The 26,219-nt window shown below is 31.3% G+C and overlaps 3 protein-coding genes across 3 annotated transcripts; 2 read left to right on the top strand and 1 right to left on the bottom strand.

Moving 5' to 3' along the window:
• Nucleotides 1-13,407: 13,407 nt before the first annotated feature.
• On the top strand, nucleotides 13,408-14,492 carry LOC103487071 (uncharacterized). Its single transcript, XM_017044209.2, has one exon. The coding sequence runs from the start codon at nucleotides 13,408-13,410 to the stop codon at nucleotides 14,458-14,460; it is 1,053 nt and encodes a 350-aa protein (XP_016899698.1). The 3' UTR covers nucleotides 14,461-14,492.
• Nucleotides 14,493-14,818: 326 nt separating this feature from the next.
• LOC103487070 (cyclic nucleotide-gated ion channel 18) lies at nucleotides 14,819-18,909 on the top strand. Its single transcript, XM_008445271.3, has 6 exons — nucleotides 14,819-15,517; nucleotides 16,200-16,412; nucleotides 16,777-17,087; nucleotides 17,430-17,541; nucleotides 17,644-17,880; nucleotides 17,965-18,909. Exons 1-6 carry the CDS (start codon nucleotides 14,819-14,821, stop codon nucleotides 18,754-18,756), a joined length of 2,364 nt encoding a protein of 787 aa, XP_008443493.2. The 3' UTR covers nucleotides 18,757-18,909.
• Nucleotides 18,910-20,314: 1,405 nt separating this feature from the next.
• On the bottom strand, nucleotides 20,315-23,637 carry LOC103487072 (uncharacterized). The gene is made up of 6 exons (XM_008445273.3): nucleotides 23,335-23,637; nucleotides 22,005-22,273; nucleotides 21,749-21,855; nucleotides 21,479-21,611; nucleotides 21,191-21,385; nucleotides 20,315-20,922 (listed from the first exon to the last, which is right to left on the bottom strand). The coding sequence occupies exons 2-6, from the start codon at nucleotides 22,269-22,271 to the stop codon at nucleotides 20,641-20,643; spliced, it is 984 nt and encodes a 327-aa protein (XP_008443495.1). The 5' UTR covers nucleotides 22,272-22,273; nucleotides 23,335-23,637; the 3' UTR covers nucleotides 20,315-20,640.
• Nucleotides 23,638-26,219: the final 2,582 nt, after the last annotated feature.

The following is a 26,219-nucleotide window of genomic DNA, read 5'->3' as shown; positions in this document are numbered from 1 at the left end:
TATATATATTTTTTTTTCAAATCTGACTTTATAATTAAAACCCCTTTTGTATTGATCTCTTGGTCAAAATCTCAACAAGCTTTTGGAAAACATCTTTTACTTAGTTTTCAAAATAAAGTAGAAAAAAGCAAAGAAATTAATTCATAAAATAACTTAAATATTCAACAAAAAATCCAAAATATATATATATATATGTATGTATGTATATAGATCTGCTATTATATAGTATGAATTCAATGAAGAAGAAGAATAGTATTGAAGATGCCCATACTTATTGATTAATTTCTTGATGATGCAATAATCAATATAATATATTATTATAATGATCTCATACTTTGACCTTTTTGGCAATAATTGCTAAGTTTTAAAAATGAAAATAAAAGTTCAATTATATTAGTTAGTTTTTTTTTTTAATGGCTCCTTTGCTAAGGCCCATTTTTTGTGTTTCTCAATTTATTAAAGACATATAAACCCATACAAAACTAATTTAGTTTGAAGTGGAACCCACTCATGATTTTACTAAACAAATTTCCCACTATTTTGGCCCTTTGATTAATATATAGTTGCATTTTTTTCAACTATTTGAAAATGTATGCTCTAATATTGTTTTTCAACACAATTATATAGAAATGAAATTATTCAAAATAATTAAAAAGCTCCATACTTCTTCTCAAAGATTAAAAAAAAAAAAAAAAACAAAATTAACCTTATTATTTTTTAAAAAGAAAATAGTTGTAAAGGAAAATGAGCATATATTGAATCAAATCATCAAATGGACATATAATAATTAGAATTTCTTCTCTTAGTGTCTCTAATTTAACTTGGGTGCCTCACACATCATAAAAAGAATAGTGTGCACATTTTCAGCTTATGAATAAAAGGTGTTAAGCAACTTTTGTGTTTTGTGTGTGTATTTTTGGAACTGCATTTATTGAGAGTGTGTGGGTATATGTCAAAATTCTTAAATCATATCTTGACTTAGAAGTATACGAGACTTTTTTGAACTATCTGTTCTGATATCATCTTAAATCACCAATTGTCTCAAAATTTTATGTTAATATGGATGAAGACAAATTTAATTATATGTGTCGATGATAAGAATCATTATTGGTTTCCATTTTATTATAATCAATAAGCACAACAGATTTTTTTTTTTTTCTTTTTAGTTCAACAACGTGTAGCATTAGAATTATGAACATTTGAACGTGTAGGGTTGATGATATGAAAGTGTAGGGTTTTGTTTCTTTTTAGTTCAACAAAGTATAGAGAGTTAGGGATATGAACATTTGAACTCTTAGTTGATAAAATATGTATTTAAATCTGTTAAATTATATTCAAATTGGCAATAGAAATTGTTAAAACCAACAAAATATCAAAAGGTGGTTCTAATTAGATCATAGAAGTTGGACGTGAGAAGTGGATTAATTATAACATTTTTTTGAATGTTTTTTTTATGTAAGATAACTACTCTTATAATATTTTTTTTCAAACTAAAACTCAAGACATACAACAATAGAGTGACATGGATGTATATTGTTAGTATAGATGGAGGAAAAAGTTAGGGTTTAATTAGTATGATATGGTTGGTTAGTTTTATTTTGTTATGAAAAATGTTTTGGTTTTAGGGTTATCATGTATTTTATTTATGCATCTTTTGGAGAAATGTGGTGTTTGTCAATGGCAGTGTGTGTGTGGAATGTTGTGGGTTTGTTTTTTTCCTAAATAAAAAGAATTATTAATTTAATTTTGTTGTGTGTGTATGATTATTCCAAGACAATTAGGGTTTCATACTTATTTAATTTTTCATTAACAATTAATTGAGATGATTTTATACTATAATGATCATTTCGAGAGATTTATCTCAATAATCAATTAATCTATTTCATAAATAAATATATATATAAAATGATACTTTTTTTTTTACTTGGAAATCCTAATATATCATTTTGAATAGAGAGTTTATAGCCCAAATCTCAATTCTTCAAATCACAAGTTTTCATGGGATTAGGGACATTTATGGTGAGAAATCTCTAATAACCTTACCTCATCACACCTTCTATCATCCCAATAACCTACTCAAAATACAATAGTACACGAATAATTACGATGGACATCGACTTTAAAAATAATAATTAAGTATAGGGTAACATTTTAAAAATATATAAATATAGTAAAATCTGTCAAAATCTATTAACATATCATCGATATACTTTAACAAATATTTTTATATTTATAATTTTTTTAAAAAAACTATTATTATACATGTTAATATTTTGAATCTAATAAGTATATTTTACAACTAATCCATAATACACCCATTATAAATTAATTCTTTACTTTTCCAAAATAAAAAATATTAATAAGTAGATGTGTTCTTACTAACAAACTAAGAATTTTGAATGTCAAATACTTGCACCTCAAAATATGTCCATTACAATTTTCTTCAAAAAGATATATATATATATATAAAAGAGAAATATTTAAAAAAAATTGCTGGTAAAATTGCATTGAAATAAATCGAACGTTAATAATACGTTCCGATTCACTTCTCATAGCTTAAAAAATAGAGGTTAGATATCAATCCCCATTCCTTTTCTATAGGTATACGTAAGCCAGTCATCTAGCTAGCTCGCTCATATAGTTGTAGATTTGAATCCATATTCTTGACTAATTGAACTTTGCTCCCTTAAACTTTCATATAGTTATAAATTTGGATCTACGAAACGTTAAATTATTATATATATTTGAAAGCTACCGTTTAAGTACAAAACAATTTAAATGAAAATTACTTTTAGGAAACTTTCATAAATCTAACAAAACACTAAATTATTTTCAACCCGTGTAACAAAACCCGTAAAGTTAACCATTTTTTAAATATTTTAGATTTGTTCTTCCATCTTTTTTCTCTTTCCATCGATTTTTTTCATCATTTATTTTCCTTTGGTGCGATTTCTTTGCATCGTCTTTCTTTTTCTTTGTTGCGGTTTCTTTCCATTGTATTTCTTCTTTTCCTCTTCTTTTTTCAATTGCGATTTTTTTCCATCTTCTTTCTTCTTTTCTTATTTTTTTACATCGTTTAATCTTTACATCGTATTTTTTCTTTTTGTTGTGATTTCTTTCCATCGTTTTTCTTCTTTTCCTCTTTTTTCGTAACCAAATCTAAACGATCGTATATAAAAAATAGCAAAATCTAGAAGATCGTGTACAAAAAATTTTGAAAAAAATCATTTATATTATTTTATTGTGTATAAAGAATCTTGAAAAAAAGTAAATGATGGTGTAGGAAAAATAAAAGATCGTGTATAAAGAATCTTGAAAAAAAAATCATTTAGATTGGAGTAGCCAAATGTAAACGATGTTGTAAAAAAAATAAAGAAAAAATTAAAAGATGGTGTATAAAGAATCTTAAAAAAAAATCATTTAGATTGTAGTAGCTAAATGTAAATGATCTTTTAAAAAAGTAAACGATCGTATAAAAAAAATAAATTATCTACAAAAGAATTTAAAAAATCGTGTACGAAATTTTGAAGAAAAAAAATCGTTTAGCGATCAAATCTAAACGATGGTGTAATCAAATTTAAACATAGCCAAATTAAACGACGGAATTGGAAAGATAAATTGTAGTCATATCTAAACGATCGCGTACTAAACAATAACCAAATCTAAACGATCCCAAATATATTATGCGCATGTTGTTGACGATGTGGTTAACGAGATGTTTGTTGGTATTTTACACGATAAACCTTTGAGCTTTTTCTATTTTCAGAATTGTTCTATACCGTGTAAATACTTGACCGCTTTATTATATTTTTAAAAGATCTCATTAATTTATGACTTAATAGTCCAACCAAAGCATATATCTTAGACTATAAAAAGAATATCTTTCAAATCCCAATGCTTTTCAATATTGTGTTAGAATAATGAAAATATTATATAGATTTTCTTTAAGAAGTATATCTTAAATATCAACCCTTATTATATATTGAAAGTCATAAAATCAACACAATATATAATAATGAAGATCACATAGTCTCCAATATACTATACATATATATATATATTTAGCTTCCCATAATAGATATGTTCTCACACTCGCGTTATTATTGAATAAGTACATTTGTTAATTATTCTTGAACAATTATGAGTTTATAAAGGTAAAATGATTTTCTGGAAAAACCAAAAGTACTGTTCCTAAGAAAGGTTTGATTTAAATGGCGTCTAAGACCGTGTTTTGTATGTGATTCGTTTTCAATTTGTGTTTTATGTTTTTAGAAACAAAAAATACAAAGAAAATAATTAATACGTGTTTAGTATACATGTTTTTAAAAAAAGATTTCAAAAAACAACCCTTAGAATTAAATAGTTCATTTTCAAAAGCAATAAATTATCGTTTTATTTATTTTTAGTTTTTGTTTTTAAGAAAACCGTGATCATGAGATGAGATGAGATATAGTATTAGTATTGTATTTTCAAATCCATACTCCAAACATAAATTTTAAATTGAAACAAATACAGTAGAAAATAATTTTAAAATAAAATTCGAATCACAAATGAATCGATTAAGATTTAGAGTAAATTTTTGATAAAATATATAAATATTTTAAGAAAGCAATGAATTGGCGCAGAGGGAAGATGAATTTTTATAAAAAAAGACATGTAACAATTCAATATGCTCAATGTCACAAATGTGGATCAACCTCAACTTAATGACTAAAAAAAGAGAGAAGAAAGATAAGCTATCCATCTAAAAAATGCTAATATCATGGACATAAGGAGTGCTATTTACAAAGAGATTATATTCAAAATGTGAAAGGTTAAACTAGAAATTTAAGATGTTTGAGTTTGAAACTTCAAGCTAACTCAAAGTTTACATAATAATCAAACTACAAACAAGTTGATGGAATAATGGTCATAAATTATATCTATGTTATTGAAATAGTTGTTTCTTTTGTTGCAACTCAAATTTACAAACTAATTCTTTTTTTGTCACAATCATCCCAACAAAATTTAATTATGCGGCAAAACATCAACCACACAATTCACTTTTCATTTTTGTTTCTTTAATGGTTCTATTGTGTGGTTCATCGTCAAAATTTAATTGTTCACATTATATTCATATGAAAAGCTCATTTATTAATTTTAAATTTCATTCATATACGAAAAAGGTAGATATTAAATCTTTTTACTGATCATGACTAATGCGAGTTATGCTCTTAGGTGAGAATCACATAAACTTTTAATTTTTTAAAATTCAGGATCTCATGTATTTATACTCTCTTATGCAACTATGGTGTTGAATTTAAAAAAGAAAATAGTTTGCTTCTCGAAAGAAAACAAATAATTATGCAGTTTTCATTATATTCTCATGTGTTTACTAAAATGTAAGAATGAAATCAAATAGGTGAAATCGACCATCAATTGGGATTCTCTACCAATTGATCTCATAAATCTTGTAAAATTTTCATCAATCACATTCACATACTTTATTTTGTGAATTTATCTACACAACTTTTTTCTTGAGGATTACTTTATACCCTTTCTCTAATCATTTAGCTTGCGTTTGGCAACCCACTTTTTTCTGTTTTTGTTTTTAGAAATTAAATATATAGATATTTTACTTTCCTTTTCAATTTTCTTTATTTATTATCTATATACTACCGATGATTTATAACAAAAAAAACCAAGCCAAAATTTAAAAACCGAAAAGAAAGCTTTCAAAAAGTTATTTTGTTTTTTAAATTTGGCTAAGAATTCACCTATCGTACCTAAGAAAGATGTCGATCTATAAAACATGGAGAAAAGATAAAAACAAAAGAAAAAAAAAGGGGGTTATGAAATTAAAGTCTAATTTTGTTATTAAATGTGTTAATAGAGAAATAAGGGTAGCCCATTCTTTGTTCCATTTCTATTTATTTTCCTCTACCCTATACAATTAATTATGTATTCTAGTGATCTGACTTTGGCATTCAATAATAATTGTTGGATTTTTTTTCAAATCTAAAAATAAGATAAAATAGAAATAATTTGTTCCCCATCAGTTTTTGTTTCTTTTTCTACTTTTCATTCATTGATGTTTTGGTCAATGAATTAATGTATAAACTACCATAAAAATACACTCTAATATTATTTTTAAACCAAATAAATATAGAATAAAACATTCGCTTTTTTATTATAATCATTCCTATTTTGTTTTTTAATTAAATTTAAACTTAAAAAATCAAGTCAATTTTGAAAAAAAATTAAAAATGAAAGTTTTTTAGAACAAATATAAAAACCATAATGAAAAAATTTAAAGGATAAAAAGTAAAACTTTTAAATATATATATATATATATATATATATATATATATATATATATATATATATATATATTTAAGAAGAATCAGCATCAACGGACCCTACGAAATCCAACAGCTATATTTCAACTCCTTAATAAAAATAAAAATAAATAAATAAAACCAATTTTTTAATAGTTTAATGGATTACAAGATCACATATAAATCAACTTCGAATCTCCGTATAACCTCGTTATTTTTTGCATTTTTTATTTTATTTTAAAAAAGTAAAGAATTTATAATGACATAAATATGAAAAACAAATGTATGAAAATAGTTTTCTTATTAAGTTAATTTTAAATTTGACTTCAAGTATTTATTATTTGATTTAGTTTTGAGCAATATATTTATTTTTTCTAATTGTATAAGATTTATTTTTTCCACTTCTAAATTCAATTTTTTTTTCTCTTATTTGCATTATCTATATGATTTTTTACATGATTTTTTTCTCTTTTTTTTTTCATTCTCATGTTTTTATCTTAATCGAGTTTTATACAAATTTATGTATGTTTTACCATTTTTATTTTTTTCTTCTACAAATTTTATAAATTTGAAAATATATTATGGTTTATTTTTTGTTAATAAATGTTTTCATACATTATTTGGTGTATAAGATGATATAGGGTAAAATTGTTATTCTCATGCACTTATTTGGTTTAGTTATATCAAATATATGCAATGTTTATATCAAATATAATTATAACAATATAGATTTTCATAAGTTACCTACTATGTACACCATATATTGAGTTATATATTTCATGTACTTTCTCATGTATATACACATATGTATATTTAATTATTTTGCATATATATAACTCATATTATATAATACAGCGTAATTAATATAGTTATCTAAATTGATGAAAAAAACCATTATAATAAACTGGAAACACAACAATCCGAACTACTCAACCCAACTTGTAATTATGAAATACAACTTTAAATATAAGAAGAATAGAAACATAACAGAAATAAATGTGTAAATGAGCCAAAAACATTATAAAACAATTACCATATTTCGCTCGAATGAAGATGATGAATAGAAGGACGTAGATAGTCATGTCGAAACGTTAAAGGCATTATGTTAATGCTACAAATACATGTTTAGTGAAAAGAGGCTCATCGACATAAAAATACCAAAAAAATGGTGATGAGCCTCTTTTCACTACACATGTATTTGTAAAAAATACAAGAAAATCTCTTATCACATAAAATCGAAAAGGAAAAAAAATGGAAAAGCAACAAAGCAAAAAAAACGAAAAAATATAGTTTACAAATAATAGAAAAAACTAATTTTATGGATATCTTCCTAAATATTAAATAAAATCAAACAAATAAAATAAAAAATAAAAATTATTAATTAAGTATTATTTTAAAAATGAGAAATTTTCATAAATATGACAAATTACCAAAATATTTACGACCCGTGTAACAAAGCCGATAAAGTTGGTCATTTTTTAAATATTTTTGTTTTTTCCGTCTTTCTTCTTGCAACTTTTTCTATCGTTCTTTTTTTTTTTTTTTTTGTACGATTTCTTTTCACCGTCTTTCTTTTTTTCCTTTTCTTTTTTTACGTCCTTTAGATTTAGGTAACCAAATCTAATTTCTTTCCATTGTCTTTCTTATTTTTCTCTTTTTTTTCGCTACAATTTCTTTCCATCGTCTCTCTTCTTTTCCTCATCTTTTTTTATGTGTTTAGATTAGTGTTACCAAATCTAAAAGTTCAATCTTGAAAAAAATCGTTTAGATGAAAATATTTAAATCTAAACGATCGTCTAGCAAAAGAATTAAAAAAAAAATTGTTTAGCCAAATCTAAACGATCATGTAACCAAATGAGAGGATAGAATTGAAAAAATAAATCATTTGAATAATTTGACCAAATATAAACCACATGTACTAAACAATAACTAAATCTAAACGATCGTGTACCAAATATATTACACGCGTTGTTGACGATATGGTTGACAGAGCATTTTTTGTATTTCTTATTGTGAATCTGTGAACTTTTTCCGTTTTTAGAATTATTTTATACAGTGTAAATATTTTACTGTTTTGTTATATTTTAAAAAATTTCAGTTTAAAATTGTATTTTTTTTAAAGTAATAATGCAATTGACTCTTTAACGATAATTAAATATAATAAAATTCGAAATAATGATTTTCTTAAAATTAACCGTATGGTCAATTTCATCCAATAAATAACCAAAATCTTATTAATAGAATATATCTTGAAATTACAACCCTGGCGAATGATTCCAAATTAGATACACCTCTAAATATTTTTTATAAAACATAAGAAATGGTTATATTTCGAAGATGAAGAAAAAGTTGCTGTGTTCGGTTGGGCCAAGCCCAAGCGTGGTAGAAGGTTTTTAGATTGGGCTGAGCCATCAACTTTACAACTTTGATGATGTGGGCTCTTGTTGGGCCTTCCCTTTTACTATCCTCTCTCCAAGTCTCATCCTCATAACGATCGTTTGATCAAAAGTTGAAGATCAACAAGTCAAGGTTTAACGTCAATCTAAGAAGATTGATAAACCAAATCCCAACCAAGAAAATCAAAATACATGAGAATAAATGTTCAAGTTAATGAACCCTAAACCCTAAACCCTAAACATTTTTAAAAATAAGAAGGATTCTGTAGTAGAAATTGTATTTTACCACTACACAAATTAATACAAATTCAAGTTGCCTTTCAAAATTTCTTGGTTGAATGTATTTTTGCCTAATTTACTTAAATTTTTCTATATATCCTTTAAAAACTTTGCTTGGTTCAAATTCCTTAATTCCTACAAATGAATATATGGTAGAAGATAATCAATAGAACACAAGAAGTAATGAAAACAAATCATAATGATAGGCGAGGAAGGGAAGGGAAGGGAAGAAATGATAGGCGAGGGAAAAAAAAACAAGAATTCATTTGCGCACCAGATTCTCCAGCGCTATCTGGGGAAAAGACAATACTTTCACACGTAGCTGAGTGAGCAGAAGAGCAGATTTGAGTCTTGGGTCCTCCCTACAGTTTTTCCAAAATTTAACACTCCTCTTAGTTTGATTAAAAAGGACGCGTACGTGTTTATCCTTCTTTTTGGTTTTATTCCGACCTTAGAAAACTCGACAATAGTTAATACTAGACAGAAATTATCTCAAATAAATAATTTTATTATTATTCAACTTATAGAATTTCTACTTTTTATTTAAACGAGGAGGACTTCTTTGTCATTCTTTTATCTGTCATTAAATAATGGACAACCTTAGTGACCTATGACGTAAGGAATCGAGACCCTCACCAATATTAAATTCGTGGTTGCATCTTTCTTCTCGTCTTCACCGACATAGTTATCTAAAACCAATCACAGTCCAGAACACCAATGTTGACTTAGAAAAAAGGCAACAAGAAGAAACAAGACTTAACAGTATAGCAGTTAACATTTACACCATTGACTTACTAAAGACGTGTGTTTCTTTAAATGATGATCAGATAAAACACAAACATTACAGTAAGAAGAATTCAAGATTCAAGAGAAATGGAAAGCCATCAGATTCTGTCAAAACCCAAACTGGGTTTCTCTGCTTCATTCAAAGAAGCCTTGAAAATTCTCTTTAATCATCCAAAATTTATCTCTCTTATAATCTTCTTCTCTTTCCCCCTATTGGCCTCCCTCTTAGCCCACCAAATTCTCCTTCACCCAACTTTCATTCATCTCCTCAAGCTTCTCTTCCATCATGATCCTTTCCAGCCAATCTCCATCGTCAGAATCATTGACTGTAGAAACTCTACCCTATGCGTCTTAGAGCCATTGGACGACAATCCCTCCCCCCCAATCAAAACCTTCAAAGAAATTCTCTCTCAAAGGTTCCTGATCTCAACTCTTCTATTAACATCAATCATCTTCTTCCTTGACCTTCTCAACACAATTGCAACAGTTTCCATATCAGCAGCAATATATGGAGGAAATTCCCAAATGGGTTTCAAAGAGATGCTGGTTCAAGTCATAAAGATGGTGGCTTTGAAACTCAAAGGTGCAATTGAAACATCTTTATGTTTTATTTTGTTGGCTTCAGTCACTCTGTTGGGTTTGGTTGCTTTGTCAACAGACTTCTTTTTTATCACTAAAGACCACCATTTTATGATGTTAGACATCATCTTTGTCTCAAAATTTACCATTGTCACATTGTTCTTTGGGTCACTCTTTGTGGTTTTGTTGGGTAAGTATATAGAGTGGAGTGCTGTTTGGAACATGGGGATTGTTATCTCAATCTTGGATAAGAACAAGGGTTATATAGCTATAGGGGTGGCATCATATCTAAGTAGAGGTAGCAGAAGGCTTGGATTCAGTCTGATGATGGTTTTCTTTGTTTTGAAAGTGGCTTTTGGGCTTCCATGTCTTTATGCTTTGTGGAATGAGGGGAGCTGTGGGGTTTTGGGGAATGTGGTGTTTGTGATTTTGAATTGTGTGGGGAATGTTGTGATGTGGGTTGTTCTTATGGTTTATTTTTATGACTGCAAAAGGGAGTTTTTGGAGAAGAAGGTTGATTTGGAGAATAATGAGAAGAAAGCTTTTGAGGCTGTTCAACAATAATTCCAATTAAAATTGTGTATTTGGATCACATACTACCAGTGAGTGAGTTGACTTCAATTTCTCTTCATCTTTTAAGTTTGGCACTTATGACTTATCCAAGTTTAAAATTGTGGTGTAATAGTAACGATTGAAATTATGGAATGAAAAAGAATTTCCCTTCAAACTGAAAGAAAGGTGTGATAATAAACCTTTAGGGCGTGTTTGGGGTGGGGTTTTAGAGGGAAAAAGATTAGGAAATTGGGCCAAACCGTGTTTGGCCCAAGGAATATGATAAATAATCCTAATCCCTAAATAACCCTATCTTATCCTATTTTTACTTTCTTACAACCCTACATTACCCTACCTAAATAACCCAATCTAAATTCTATTATTATTTTTTAAATTACTACAATCATAATCCTTCCCCCAAACACATATTACTATAACACTACTATCATAATCTCTCCCCCAAACACATACTATTATAATACTACCTTTTGTATTCTTTCCCCCAAACACATATTATCATAACACTAGGATTATCATAATCCTAGGATTATTATAATCCTTTTCCCCCATAACTCTTTCCCTCCCCCAAACGCACCCTTAGGGTGTGTTTGGGGTGGGGTTTTAGAGGGAAAAGGATTAGGAAATTGGGCCAAACCGTGTTTGGCCCAAGGAATATGATAAATAATTCTAATCCCTAAATAACCCTATCTTATCCTATTTTTACTTTCTTACAACCCTACATTACCCTACCTAAATAACCCAATCTAAATTCTATTATTATTTTTTAAATTACTACAATCATAATCCTTTCCCCAAACACATATTACTATAACACTACTATCATAATCTCTCCCTCAAACACATACTATTATAATACTACCTTTTATATTTTTTCCCCCAAACACATATTATCATAATACTAGGATTATCATAATCCTAGGATTATTATAATCCTTTTCCCCCCTAACTCTTTCTCTCCTCCAAACGCACCCTTATAGTTCATAAAAATTATAGAATGAAGTCACCAAATGGTTGCTCCACAATAATTATTCAATACAAATTCGAGAAATGGCATGCTTCTAATAATCCTTTAGGGGGCGTTTGGAGGAAGGGTTGAATTAGGGGGGTTAGAGTTATGTAACCCAACCCCCGTTTGGGGGAAGGGTTATGTAACCCTAGTTTTAACTCTTAACCCTTCCTCAACCCTTCTTCAACACTTCTTAACCTTTCTTCAACTTTTCCTCAATCCTTCTTCACAACATTATCACAACACTTCCTTCATAACCCTTCCCCCAAATACATCTTATCATAACACTTCCTCCATAGCCCTTCCCCCAAACACATCTTATTATAATTCTAGGTTTATCTTTAACACTAGGTTTATCATAACCCTAACCCCCCATAACCCAACCCTTTCCCCAAACGGCCCCTTAGATTTAGATCAGAATTAGCAACGGAAAGTTTTTTCTTATCTTCACCAACAGAAAACCAAAATTCAAGATTGAAGCAATGGATAGCCATAAGAAGAAGACTATGACAACAGCATCAAAGAATGTGCTTTCTTTAAATAAACCACCCAGAACTCTATCAATATTCATGACTAAAGAAATGGATAGTCAGCCACAAGAAGACTTAACAGATTGACTCATAATTTTTCACTTCAAACTTTCAGAGAATGTCTTCTATTTAAATGAATCCAGCAATGACAGAACTCATCAGCATTTTGAAAGACTGAAGAAATGGCTGGCAAACAGAAGCAGGGCTTCGCAACTTCGTTATTCCAAGAAGCCTTCAAAATTGTCTCCAGTCATTGTCCTCTTTTCCCCTCTTCACCTTCTTGATCTCAACTCTTCTATTCTCAGCAGCCATTCTTCTTCCTTGACCTTTTCTGAACAAAGCCAACAGCATTTTGTGGAGGTAACATCCAAATGGGTTTTAAAGAGATTCGGGTTCAAGTGAGCATACTGTGGTCATGAAAATTTAAATGCTTATTTTGATCCAGTACTTTTAAAAGGTTGTTGTTTTAATACTTATTCGAAAAACAACATTGCATACACATCACAAAAATCTTTTAATGCAAAATTATGACAAAATTTGAAGAGGTCATATTTGAGCTGAAACTGTCATAATATATGCATGTTAATAAAAAAAAATTAAATGGAACTAAAAAAGTATTTATACAAGCACCTGAACCAAACCAAACTAAATTTAAATCAAAATTTCATCGTAGTTTCTATGGTTGGTCAAATCAAGTTTTATTCATTGCTCTGTTAACAATTAGCAAATGTAGCATGTGTTAAGAGATGTTTAGGAGATCTAATAAAATCATAGAGATTCGAATGAAATTTTCAGGGCCCAAAAGACATCAAAGTTTGAATGATACGTACTAAAAACGATAATTTAACAATTTCTTAAGAAACTTATAGTTGACTTTGGCATGTGATTCGCACATGCAGGCTGCACACCAGTCATCAATTGACTGGTGACAAGACAACAAGATGAAGACCCCATCGAGGTTATGTTCTTTAAATGATGAAAATTTCAGAGATCCAAGATTCAAAATGGATAGCCACCAGATTCTGGCGAAACAGAAACTGGGCTTCTCTGCTGCACTCCGAGAAGCCTTCAAAATTTTCTTTCATTGTCCAAACTTCATTTCTCTCGTTATCATCTTCTCCCTCCCCCTCTTTGCCTCTCTCCTCGCCTACCACATTCTCCTTCACCCAACCTTCGTTCAACTCCTCAAACTTCTCTCTCAGGAAAATCCTTTTGATCCTTCTCAAGGGTACATCATCAGGTGTCAACTAGGTGACACCACAGACTGCTTCTCGCAACGCTCCTCTGACAACTATAACTTCAAAGAAACTCTCTCCCACAGGTTTCTGATCTCAACTCTTCTCTCTTCAGTACTCATCTTCTTCCTAGACCTTCTCTCCACAATCTCAACGGTCTTCATATCAGCAGCAATGTATGGAGGAAACTCCCAAATGGATTTCAAGGAGATGCTGGTTGAGGTCAGAAAGCTGCTGGCTGCAAGACTGAGTGGCACAATGGCAACATCTCTGTATGTTCTTTTGATTGCTTCACTAACTCTGCTGGGTTTGGTCGCTTTGTCAACAAACATGTTTTTGATGCCAAAAAGCTCATTTATCTTTGGGCCCATCTTTGTAATTTTGTTGGCAAAATACATAGAGTGGAGTGCTATTTGGAACATGGGAATTGTTATCTCAATCTTGGATAAGAACCATGGATATATAGCAATTGGAGTGGCAGCATATTTAAGCCGAGACAGCAGGAAGTTAGGGTTCAGTTTGATGCTAGTTTTCTTTGCTTTGAAGGTGGCTTTTGGGCTACCATGTCTGTATGCTTTGTGGCATGAGGGGAGTTGTGGGGCTTTAGGGAATGTGGTATCTGTGAGTTTTAAGTGTGTGGGAGATATTGTAATGTGGGTTGTTCTTATGGTTTATTTCTATGACTGCAAAAGAGAATTTTTGGAGAAGAAGATCGATTTGGAGAATAATGGGAAAGCCATAGAGGCTACTCAACAATAAATCCAATGGAATGGAAGTATGCTTTTGCATCACGTACTATCAATTATTATTATTCAGCTGGTAGATTTAAGAGTAGTCAAGAAACCTAAAGGATATATGCTTCACCTTTTCAGTCCTCCATGAAAGCCTGTAAATTGGACCAGTGAAGCTCTGTTCCTCCACTTCAGCTGTTGAAGAAAGAGAAATTCCTTCCTATAATTGTACAAAAATGACAAACATAGGAATGTAATTAGGATATAAAAAGGATTTGTTTAATTGCGAATAATCACAGTAATTTTGAGTAAATTCAATCTAACCCTTCATCAACACATCCTATTTTTAGCAAATTTTCAGAGAAAACCGCCATGGCCAAGTATCAATGTTCTTGGCTATTACACATCCACTTGGCCCCTCCCCCATGTCACTTGCACCAACCCCAATTATATCTCCATTCCTCCTAAACTTCTCGTTTCTTTCCTCTTCCTCCTCTCTCCATCAACCTTCAATCTCTCTCTCTCTATCTCTATCTCGCGCACACACACACATTTCTCGCCGGGGAACTCGACAAAACCCCCGGAATCCGCCATGGAAGATGGATAGAATCATCCAGTCGCCGGCGTCCAAATTCCGCCCCTTTCGGCGACAGCTAATCGGCTCGTCCTCCGATTCGGCCACCAGCGCGGCGGCCGCTACGGACGAACACCCAAATTACATCCTCCTCCGCTACCAAATCCTCGACCCTGATAGCGACATTGTAGCACAATGGAACCGCGTGTTCCTAGTGACATGCCTGATCGCTCTTTTCATCGATCCGCTGTATTTCTACACGTCGTCTGTGGGAGGGCCGGCATGCCTGACCTCGGAGGTGAATCTGGGAGTGGCGATCACGTTCTTCAGAACGGTAACCGATCTGTTCTTCTTGTTGCACATGGTGTTGAAGTTTCGAACGGCATATGTTGCTCCAAGCTCTAGGGTTTTTGGAAGAGGAGAGCTGGTTATGGATGCCAAAGCCATTGCTACGCGCTATTTGAAATCTGATTTTGTGATTGATCTTGCCGCTACTCTCCCCCTCCCACAAGTATGCCTCAATTCTTTATATTTGAAACAAATTTACAAATTTAATTTAATTATGTTGTTGATTAAACGAAATAAAGGGACACCCGAATATCTATTGGGTGATTACAAATGAGATTTTTAGTTGAAAACTAAATATGAAAGAATAATATGCTTATAGAGGGTGTCTTCTTTTGCATCGATACAAACTAGTAAACATAACCTAAACCATGAATTATCGAAACAAGAAAAGGATTCTCGAAAGAGATGTTTATTACACTCGCCTCATAATCTTCAGAAAAAGATTTGAATAATGGCCAACTAATTATCTATTTTGTACCGTAAAGCGAATGAACTACCCGAAGAGATCCTAGAATATCAAAAGATATTATCAAAAAGTAGACTATTGACCATCCAAGATCATCTAATATAATATGCCAACTAGAAAAACATCATGTCAGATTTTCAAGAAAGAATAAAAAAGTTCACGATGTAGCTAAAAATTAGAGTTTTGATTATATAATAGCTATAAACTATGAAGGAAAAACAAAAGTTCATCTAGATGTTTAAAGCAATAAACTCATACTTAATTGGTCTATTCATAACAATTAAGACATTAGTAACTTCTTTTATAAATTAGAACTTCAAATATCTCTCCCAACAATAAATAAAAAAGAAACGTGTTAACAAATCTTATTTTGTAACAGATAGTGATGTGGTTGGTGATTCCAATAACAAGAAACTCAAGAGTGGATCATGCCAACAACACGATCGCTCTCCTTGTTCTTCTTCAATACGTTCCACGGTTGTTCCTCATCTTCCCTCTCAACCAACGCATCATCAAAACAACTGGTGTTGTTGCCAAAACTGCATGGGCTGGTGCTGCCTACAATCTCATCCTCTACATGCTTGCTAGTCATGTAACCTACATTCAACTTCTTATCATGCTTTTTTTAATTTTGTCGTTTAATGCTCCTTTGAGAACAATCTAATGATACTTAGGCTAAGTAGTAAACATAATGCATAAATGTTTTGTTATTTGCATTAGTAGTTGGGACCGATAGAAACTTAGTTTAGCAACATGAGATGAGAGATTCGAACCTACTGATCGATGGTATATATTTTAACTAATTGTTCCTATAGTTAATAGTGGTGTCAAATACTTCAAATTTTATATGAGGTTAGCTAAAGTTAGATGAAGCAAAAAAAAAAAATTGATACGTTTTTTGTTTCGCTCATAGATTACAACATTAAAAAATGTCTCTAATGTTACTTCTCTCGCAGGTTTTGGGATCTACATGGTATTTGTTGTCCATAGGGAGACAGTTTTCATGTTGGAAATCAGAATGTGCAAAGGAAAATGCCTCCCAAGTTCTAACATGCCTTCCCATCTTCTTGGACTGTACCAGTTTGAATGACACTTTAAGACAATATTGGCTTAATGTCACTCAAGTTACTTCCAAATGTGATCCAAGGAATGAAAACATTAAGTTCAAGTTTGGAATGTTCTCAGATGCTTTCACCAATGATGTTGCCTCCTCTCATTTCTTTGCAAAGTACTTTTATTGTCTTTGGTGGGGCCTCAGAAATTTAAGGTATATCTATCTTGCAATAGAGATGTTTGTCTTTGCTTATAAATACGACATATGAGTTAGTTATCTTCAAATTTGTTTAAACATATGCTTTCAAAGCAGTTAGTCTTTAGTACAAGCTTAAGTTTTTTAATTCAATGACTTATTTTCAAGTTTAAGCTTTTAAAGTCAATGGTAATTTAATACGATATCTATGGGATATCTATGGGACATGGGTCTAACAAAATTCTAGAACGTCTATGTTTGGCCATATTTCTCTTGTCCATGATGCAAGTTTTACTAATTTTCTCCCTTAGGTGTTACACATCTCATCCTTTGAAAGGCTAATACACTGTTTATTTACAGTTCATATGGCCAAACTTTGGATACAACAACTTACATTGGGGAGACATTATTTTGCATATCAACGTGCATATTTGGGTTGATATTATTTTCACAACTCATTGGCAACATGCAGGTTTTGACCATTTTCTTCTTTTAAAACCAAGTTTGATGGGTGTTTTGAGAACATATATTGATCTAACTGGTTTGATCTGCTTCCCCTCTTCCCATTTTGAAGACATATTTGCAATCCATGACAGTAAGACTTGAAGAATGGAGGATAAAGAGAAGAGACACTGAAGAATGGATGAGACGTCGTCAGTTACCACCAGATTTGCAAGAACGAGTTCGCCGATTCGTTCAATATAAATGGCTGGCCACGAGAGGGGTTAATGAAGAATCCATTTTACGTTCACTACCTATCGACCTTCGTCGTGAGATTCAACAACATTTGTGTTTGTCACTCGTTCGTCGTGTGTGTATTCAATCCTAACCTTCTTTCTGTGTTACTATATTTGTCATTGTATTTTTCTCCAATTCCATTGTTATGGTTTTGTAGGTGCCTTTCTTCTCACAAATGGATGATCAACTTCTTGATGCCATATGTGAGCGTCTCGTCTCATCCTTGTGTACTCAAGGAACGTACATTGTGCGAGAAGATGATCCAGTTAATGAAATGTTGTTTATTATAAGAGGACAACTAGAGAGCTCAACGACCAATGGCGGTCGATCTGGCTTTTTCAACTCCATTACACTAAAACCAGGTGATTTTTGTGGTGAAGAACTATTGACATGGGCTTTGATGCCAAGTTCTAGTTTGAACATGCCTTCTTCTACTCGAACCGTCAGAGCACTTACCGAAGTTGAAGCGTTTGCTCTTCGAGCTGAGGATCTCAAGTTCGTTGCCGGACAATTCAAACGCCTGCATAGCAAGAAACTACAACATGCCTTTAGGTATTATTCCCATCAATGGAGAACATGGGGTGCTTGTTTAATTCAAGTAGCTTGGAGGAGGCTTCAGAAGAGAAAATTGGCAAAGAGATCAACAGCATACAGAGACAGCTTGAGTTCCTATGCAGATTCAATGCAACAAGATAACGAATACGATATCGAGCTAGCAGAAGAAAATTACGACGATGACAGTGACAACACCATTGAAGATGAAGACGACATGTCTTCTGCAGACTACATGAACAAAACACAACATCTAGGGGCAACAATTTTGGCTTCAAAGTTTGCTGCCAACACTCGAAGAGGAGTTAATCAAAAGGGTCAAACATCCAAACCTTCAAGTTTGAAAATGCCAAAGTTGTTTAAACCAGATGAACCTGATTTTTCTATGGATGGATGAGATGTTTACTTCTTCATTAAACTAAAACTATAAGAAAAAAAACTTAACACAAGAGTAGTTAGAAAAGATAATTAACAGAAGTACATGTAAAGATATACTTGTAGATTATTACTAGTGTTAATTACATTTTATCATAGTGCCAAATTCTCTTTCTTTCTTTTTTTCTTTTTTCATTTTGGATATGTTGGTTATGGTTTATTATTACAGGACCTAGCTTGAAGGAAATTGTTTGGTATATAGATTATTCAGAAACCAATTTACAAATATTGTCTTCTAGACACCATTTCATCCAAAAGAAAGTTGGTGAAAAAAACTTCCGAAAAAGATATATATACAAACCGAACAATCTGGATAACTACCTAGCTTTAGATTTTAAGGCTTTGAAAATTAAAACCTATAAATTCTACATTTATATATGGGTTTCTTTACTTTTTATGTTGTCTAATGATTCCATTCTTTTATTCCTTAAATTTATACTTATCTTTTCCCAAAATTTCGATTAGGATTTTCTCCTTTCTGTAAGAAGTACTTGAATTTCTAATCAAATTAGGATAACTAATTTTCTAAAATTTGACGAAATTATTTTATTTTTAAAAATATTATTAGAAAATAGATAATAAAACACAGAAAATTACAAGTGAAACTAACGTTTATATACCTAATTTTTAAAAATTAAGTGGTTATTGACAAAAGATTATTTAACTACGAATTCACATGTTTCTATGAAACGATAAAAACCAGTGTAAGGAAATGACCACAATTTTTTAAGAAAACAAAACCAAATGTTTATTATATGAAACTACCAATTTGTCAATTATATGCTCGAATGTGAGTTTTGAGTTCAAACATGAAATAGATTTTGAGTTCAAACATGAAATAGATTCTTCACCATCACCCCCCAATGTATAGGACTAGATATTCTGTAAGTATTGTGTGTATATGTACACTGTTTTTGTTTTTGTATAAATATAGATTCAATTTTTAAAATTGAAAGTTAGAAGGTATAATTGTAAAACCATCACACTTCAGAGGTGGTATGATGCATATGTTGATCTAATATTACAGCACATCCACGTACCACTAATGATATGCAGTTCTAATTTGTGATTTCAATCCTGAGTGACTTTATACAAAAATCTAGTACCATGTACCCATCAACAGTGATGGTTCAACTAGCAGATTTCAATGATTTATAATTCATATCAAATATTTGAAAAGCCCCTGCAAACTCAAGGAAACTTGCAAAATATATATACCAATGTGATTTCATATACTTTATGTTAAAATGAGTGACACTGCATGAATATTTTCGCTAACAAACCTGGATAAGGATTAAAAATGACATGCAGTGGGTTTAATAATAAGCCCAAATTTAAAGAGTACTAGCTCATAGATTAGAATAAGCAAAGAGGATGTATGGATGGATATTAGAGATGATTTTATATGTAACATAACCGAGGCTCAAAGAGGTGAGTTATGAAATCCAATCAAGCACAAAACAATATAGTGATATCAATATATCAATAGTGGGGAAAATCAAGTATAGGCATAGAATATCTTATTCCCTAAACTTCCAATTTTTGTATTGATAATATTCACACCATCAATCTCAGAGTTTCAAGTGGTTCCGAAAGAATATTGCATCTACTATAAGCTATAGGCAGAAATAGCAAAAAGTACACGCTTCAACCGTATTTTGAGTACCTCAAAAGTTCTCAAAGAATTTACAATGAAATCTGGCAAGCAAACCAAAAGAAAGGGAAAGAATGATAGCTATCGTGGACTATATGCTAGCCGCGCTAAAGCTCCTCACATGGCTAGAGGTTCAAGAACAAGGGGGAAGTACACATATTGAAGTTTCGATATTATCACCATTATTAAGCGTCAAGAACTTGAGACAATACCTTCTCGAGAAACATTCGTGACGCGAAGGACAGCTTGTGCACTTAAAGGGGAGAGCTTGGATTGACAAAAGTCTTCCCAAGAACCCTTTTCTGGATCTTCAGGCATTGTCGTTGGGAGGTTTGGGAACTTTTCGTACACAGATTGCAACTCCAGAAGGAGAATTCGAGCTGCCTCCCTCGACTCAGGAAGCTGGTCACTGAGTTGGGATGCTGCTGTTTGAATCAATTTGTCAATCCCATATGCTCTTATCCCTTCAACACCCTATCAACAGATATTTGTAAAACATCTGAGCGAAACACAAATATAAAAGCTTCTTCATTTCTAGACAAATTCGTTTTTCCAGATACCAAAAGATTGGGGGTGAGACTCCGAAACTAAATGGAAATGGAAATATGATGGGAAAACTGGATAGATGATGCTACCATGAAACTTTTTTCTAATAAGGGATACAAAGCCACGCAGGTAAGGAAATGATCAAGGTTTAGTAACTCCATAAAACGAATTTCAAATGAAGATGCAAAATTCTCACCAGTCTTGGGACACTTCGACAAAAGCACATTGAAGCCTTGGCTCGAATTCTCGGATTTCTATTCTTAAGATATGGTTCCAATTTTGGTAACAATAATTCTGGGGAAAATGAACTAGTCATCGCTACCAGAGCCTTCTCAGCTGCTTCACATACAAAACGTTTGTCTTGAGAAGACTTCAGAAGAAGTTGCACCAGCTGCAACATCACGCATTCACTGCTTAGAAAAAAGATCGCCACTGAAGAAAAAGGAAACTGGACAAAAATTTAAAGTCAAACAGTGAAAATTACAATGGGATCCAATGATTCAATCATTTTGTCATTATAAGCGCTGAAAATGTCCGCAGATGTCATAAGTGCAGTCTTGCAGACAGCGCTTCTAGGATTTTTCATTGATTTCACCAAAAGTGAGATCACATCTCCCCTGTCACAAAATTGTATTGCCTAAGATAAGTCTTAAACCGATAAAAGAAAGCAACTCCAAAGCAGATTTTCCTCTACACTACTCATTGAAGATGTGAAAGTTAACCCAAATCAATCGAGTCACAGTTGACAACTTACAGCATATCAAGCATATCTTCCCTGTGATATATTGCTAGCCGTCTTGTATTGTTCAGTGCTCCACAAACCAAAACCCAATCTTTTGATTCCAATCCAGCTAAGAGCGTCTGAAGTTTTAAAACAAGTAAAGATGTTATCCAAGTACGGTATATCATAAAACTGAGTAAGCATTATCAATGACAATCAACCACAGCTATTAAACTTCAGTTAACTGAGAAATAAAAACATCCACTGGAAAATCTAGTGATATTAATACCTTAAGGCTCGATGAAACATCTTCTAAATCGGTCAAATTCTCAGATTCAATATATTCTACTTCTGAACTACCAACCTCAGCACCAGGATTACTATTTTCACCATTTACTTGAGGTCTGATAGAAGCAGAGCCTTTATTTTTCAACTCTTCAACATTCCCATTAGCAGTCCCCATTCCATGTTTACTAAGATCCCCTTTACATGAGCTTTCATTGCTCCCTTCCAGTCCAGGAACTGTGCTAACTGGTTTAAGAGCTTTCTCTGACATGGCTATTGAGATTATTCACAGCAAAAGAAAAAAATATCAATAGAGCATCACAACCATCAGAAGCAATATATAATAATAGACGGAAATGTTCGCAACCTAAGGAAAAAGAAAAATTGTATGAAATCCACATTTAGGAAAAACCAATGAGGATCCAGCATACAATAGCCGCCTTAATTGTTCTAATATATGTAGTTATGTCCAAATACAAGCCTTCATCCATATTTTCGAGTTTATGCAATCTAAAAAAATATATCATATTCTCTCGCCAAAACATTTGGCATTTCAAATCTTCGATCTCAATGACCTCTTCTACAGTCGAAAATACTATTCCTCCATTAAACAACATTTTCATTAGCAATAGAACCTAAAAAGTTCTGTAACACCAGCCCAAAGGGACATGGACAAATCCTTAGAAGATCAAACATGGAACTCCCTGTGCAACAAAGCTCATAGCTTCAACTTAAGAAAAATGCATCTTTCAAAAAAAAAAACAAATCAAATTCACTAAATTAGAAAAACGCCAAATCTTTAGACATCACTGAATCACTTGATCGGCCATCAAAATCGTTCTAGCATAGCAACTCCCAGACGCAATCGAAAGTGCTCTGCCCACATCCGAAAGATATCTCTCCTTACCCACACAATCCCTCTCACGAATTCACCATCCCATCTCATTCATCAAAATCCATACAGATGCAAAACTATATAATTACAGCAATCGCCTATAATCATAATCCGAGGTTGAAGTAAGAACAAACCATAGAGAAAATCAGCAACTCCTCCCACTAAAATAAGAAACCTAAACTCACAAACTAGCCAGTAGAACAGAAAACAAAGAAGATCCAGAGCCCCAAAATTCAAAACAACAAGAAACCTCAATTCAAAACAAAAAAGGGGCAAGATCTGGACCATGAACCCATCAAGAATAACAATCAGTACAATACCAACTCCACATTACAATTTCAACTTGAAATCAGACTCGAGGCCTCAAAGATAAAAACAAACAAAAACCCAGATGAAAAAAAAAGAAGAAGAAGAGGAAAGGAAGTAGTTTGAGAGGTACCCAGAGAAAAATGGCGAAAAGGGTGAAGTGGGTAATGGCGATCAAGAGAGGAAGTTGGCGCTAGTGATGGGAGTGGAAATGGAGAAAGTTGAGAAACGAAAGAGAGAGTTTAATAACCGGCGAGAGAGTGGCAGTGACGGGAAATTGAAATATAGAAGAAGAAGAAGTAGTAGAAACGGAGATTTGGCCGGCAAAGTGAGAGGGAGTGCACGTGATGGTGACCCCGCCTTCGCCCATGGAAATCAATTTACTGTTCCTCTTCCTATATTTCTGGATTCCGATCCTCTCCCTTCATTTCTCCCTAATTTTCTCACTTTGCCACTTTTTCCTTATCCTTTCTTTTACCATATTTTGACATATCCAACATTAATTCCCCCTCTCATAGCATTAATAATAGCACGATAATGTTTGTTTGAGAGGTGGGAATGTAATTACTATTCAATGAAGGTGTTAATATCGGCATCAAAATAAGATCATCGGCATCAAAATAAGATCACGAACAAGTAGAAAATAAATGAATGCAATAAGGAATATTAATAGGGTAAAAAATTGGGTCGAGATTACAATCCATTATAAATCCATTACATTTCGAACTTTCCAACCAAATTCGAGATGTAGAAAGATTTTAATTATACGATAAAGTGATCATAATTCAACTAAGACATATGATGTATTAATAATCATAAGATTTATGGTTCGAATCTCTCAACTCCTATTGTATTTGAAAAAATGTATTGTAGATATCTTGATTGCTAACACATATCATTCATTGTTGAACTAAGTGAACTTTGATCACATAAATATAACAAAAGAAGTAGAGTACAAAAATTTTAAAATAAATACATGTCAATAACTACTAAAAAGGGTAACAACACAAGGTTCGAACTTGTTATTTTTCGAAAATCTTTCTACGGTTGTTTGCTTATTTGTTTATCATTGATCTAATATAAAGTTGCTATTCAACGTAGTTTTATTGATTAAAGCATGTTGTTACTAAGGTTAGGATTCGAATCTTCTAATCCTCACATGTTGGTCGAGCTCAACAAACATTCAAAAATAAATTTAAAAGAATATACATGATTATTCACCCTCCACTTTTTAGTCGGTAACAAATATTATATGCCATCTTAAATATGATTATCAACCATAGGTATACTTTGTTTTTACATTATTTATATTTTATTGATAATCATACACTTCAATTGGGATTTGACCCATTCTTTATATGGCAATGAATATTGTATTTCCTTATTTAACGTGATTGAAATGAGACATTGTTTCTTTATAGACAAACATTTGGCCAATTTCTAGGTAAATAGGAAATCACGTTTTTGTTTTCTTTTTCAATCTTTTTCCTTTTTTTCAACCTTTAGGACATATTTTGAAGAAGGGTTATAAATGAGTGAGTTTGACAATTCCAACTCTTGTTTGGGAAGGGTTTATCATAATCCTAGTTTTATCCTTACAACCTTTTTCGATTCTTTCTCAACTCTTCCTCAACTTTTCTTTGATCCATTTTTTTCCTCATTTATAATTTTTATATTTATGAGTTTTGTTGATTTTAATCTTTTTATTTTAAAAACACAACTTGTTTTTCAAGTATAAATTTGGTATAATTACATTATTAAAATTTTAATTTATTCTTTTACTCTTGAATTGAATAATTTATTGTGATTATACAATTAAAATTTTAATTTAATTACCTTTAATTAACACTATGTTTGAATTCATATCAATATATTTGTAAAATTAAAATTTTGATATCAATCTCAACCTCATTGCTTTTTATTAATTAGCTTAAATATGTAAGGAATGTCAATTCAATAAGAAAAATGGTAAAATTTTAAAAAACTACCATAAATTGATTATAACAATTAGAAAACCATAAGGACTATTTGATTAAATTAAAAATTGGTGGGGTGTAAATTCAACAAACCTATTATTTAGAGGCGATTTGTCTATACTTTCCTACTTTCATAATATCATTAAATTAAGCTTGGTTAAATTAACATAACAAATCTTTTGTTATAAAGACGGTAGGTTCATAAATTTTTTAACCAACAATTGTTGCAAAATGACTAAAATAAATATTTTGAAAGTATATAAATGACCATTAAAAAGAATTAAAATTAAAATTAAAATTTTAAAAGTAAACTAAAATAAATTGGAGAGAAATTTAAAATAAGATTCAGGATAATTTTTCACTAGAAAAGTTGGTAAAAGCGTTGATTGTTATTTTTTATTTTCGGTACTTCGTATTTTCAGTTGTTATTTGCACTTATTTGCATGTTTACGGGTTGCGTGTCACATTCATAAAAACTAATTTATTGAAACACAAGGTATATTTAAAAAATGTTGAAAATGAACATTGTAGTTAAATAAATTAAGGCAAATTGTTTTACGAAAACTATAACGATTTAGTGCATTGGATTTAGAATATGATTTTAAAAAGAATTTATTCGCACATAACGATTACTAGAAAAATGTTGAAAATGAATGCCGTATTTAAAGAAATTAAGAAAAATTGTTTTACAAAAACTACGAAGATTTGTTAAATTAAATATACAAAATTTGTGTATTAGATTTATAATATGAATTTATATACATACATATATATATAAACAAATTTCATAACACCACCTGCATAATCTTTCCCCAAAACACATTTTATTATAACATAACCTTACCCACATAACTTTTCTTCCAAACACATTTTATCGTAACACTTCCTCCATGACGATTCTCGCAAACACATTTTATCATAATCCTAGGTTTATTATAACACCATGTTTATCGTAATCCTAACCTCCCATAATCCATCCCTTGTCCCGAACGGCTCCTTATATTTATAAGAATCCTTACGAGAAAATATGAGTGATGTTTAC

This window comes from Cucumis melo, chromosome 4 (genome assembly GCF_025177605.1).
Source record: "Cucumis melo cultivar AY chromosome 4, USDA_Cmelo_AY_1.0, whole genome shotgun sequence".
In the NCBI taxonomy this organism is placed as follows: Eukaryota; Viridiplantae; Streptophyta; class Magnoliopsida; order Cucurbitales; family Cucurbitaceae; genus Cucumis; species Cucumis melo.
The sequence above is the reverse complement of the archived record's forward strand: the minus strand, read 5'-3'. Positions and strand labels throughout refer to the sequence as shown.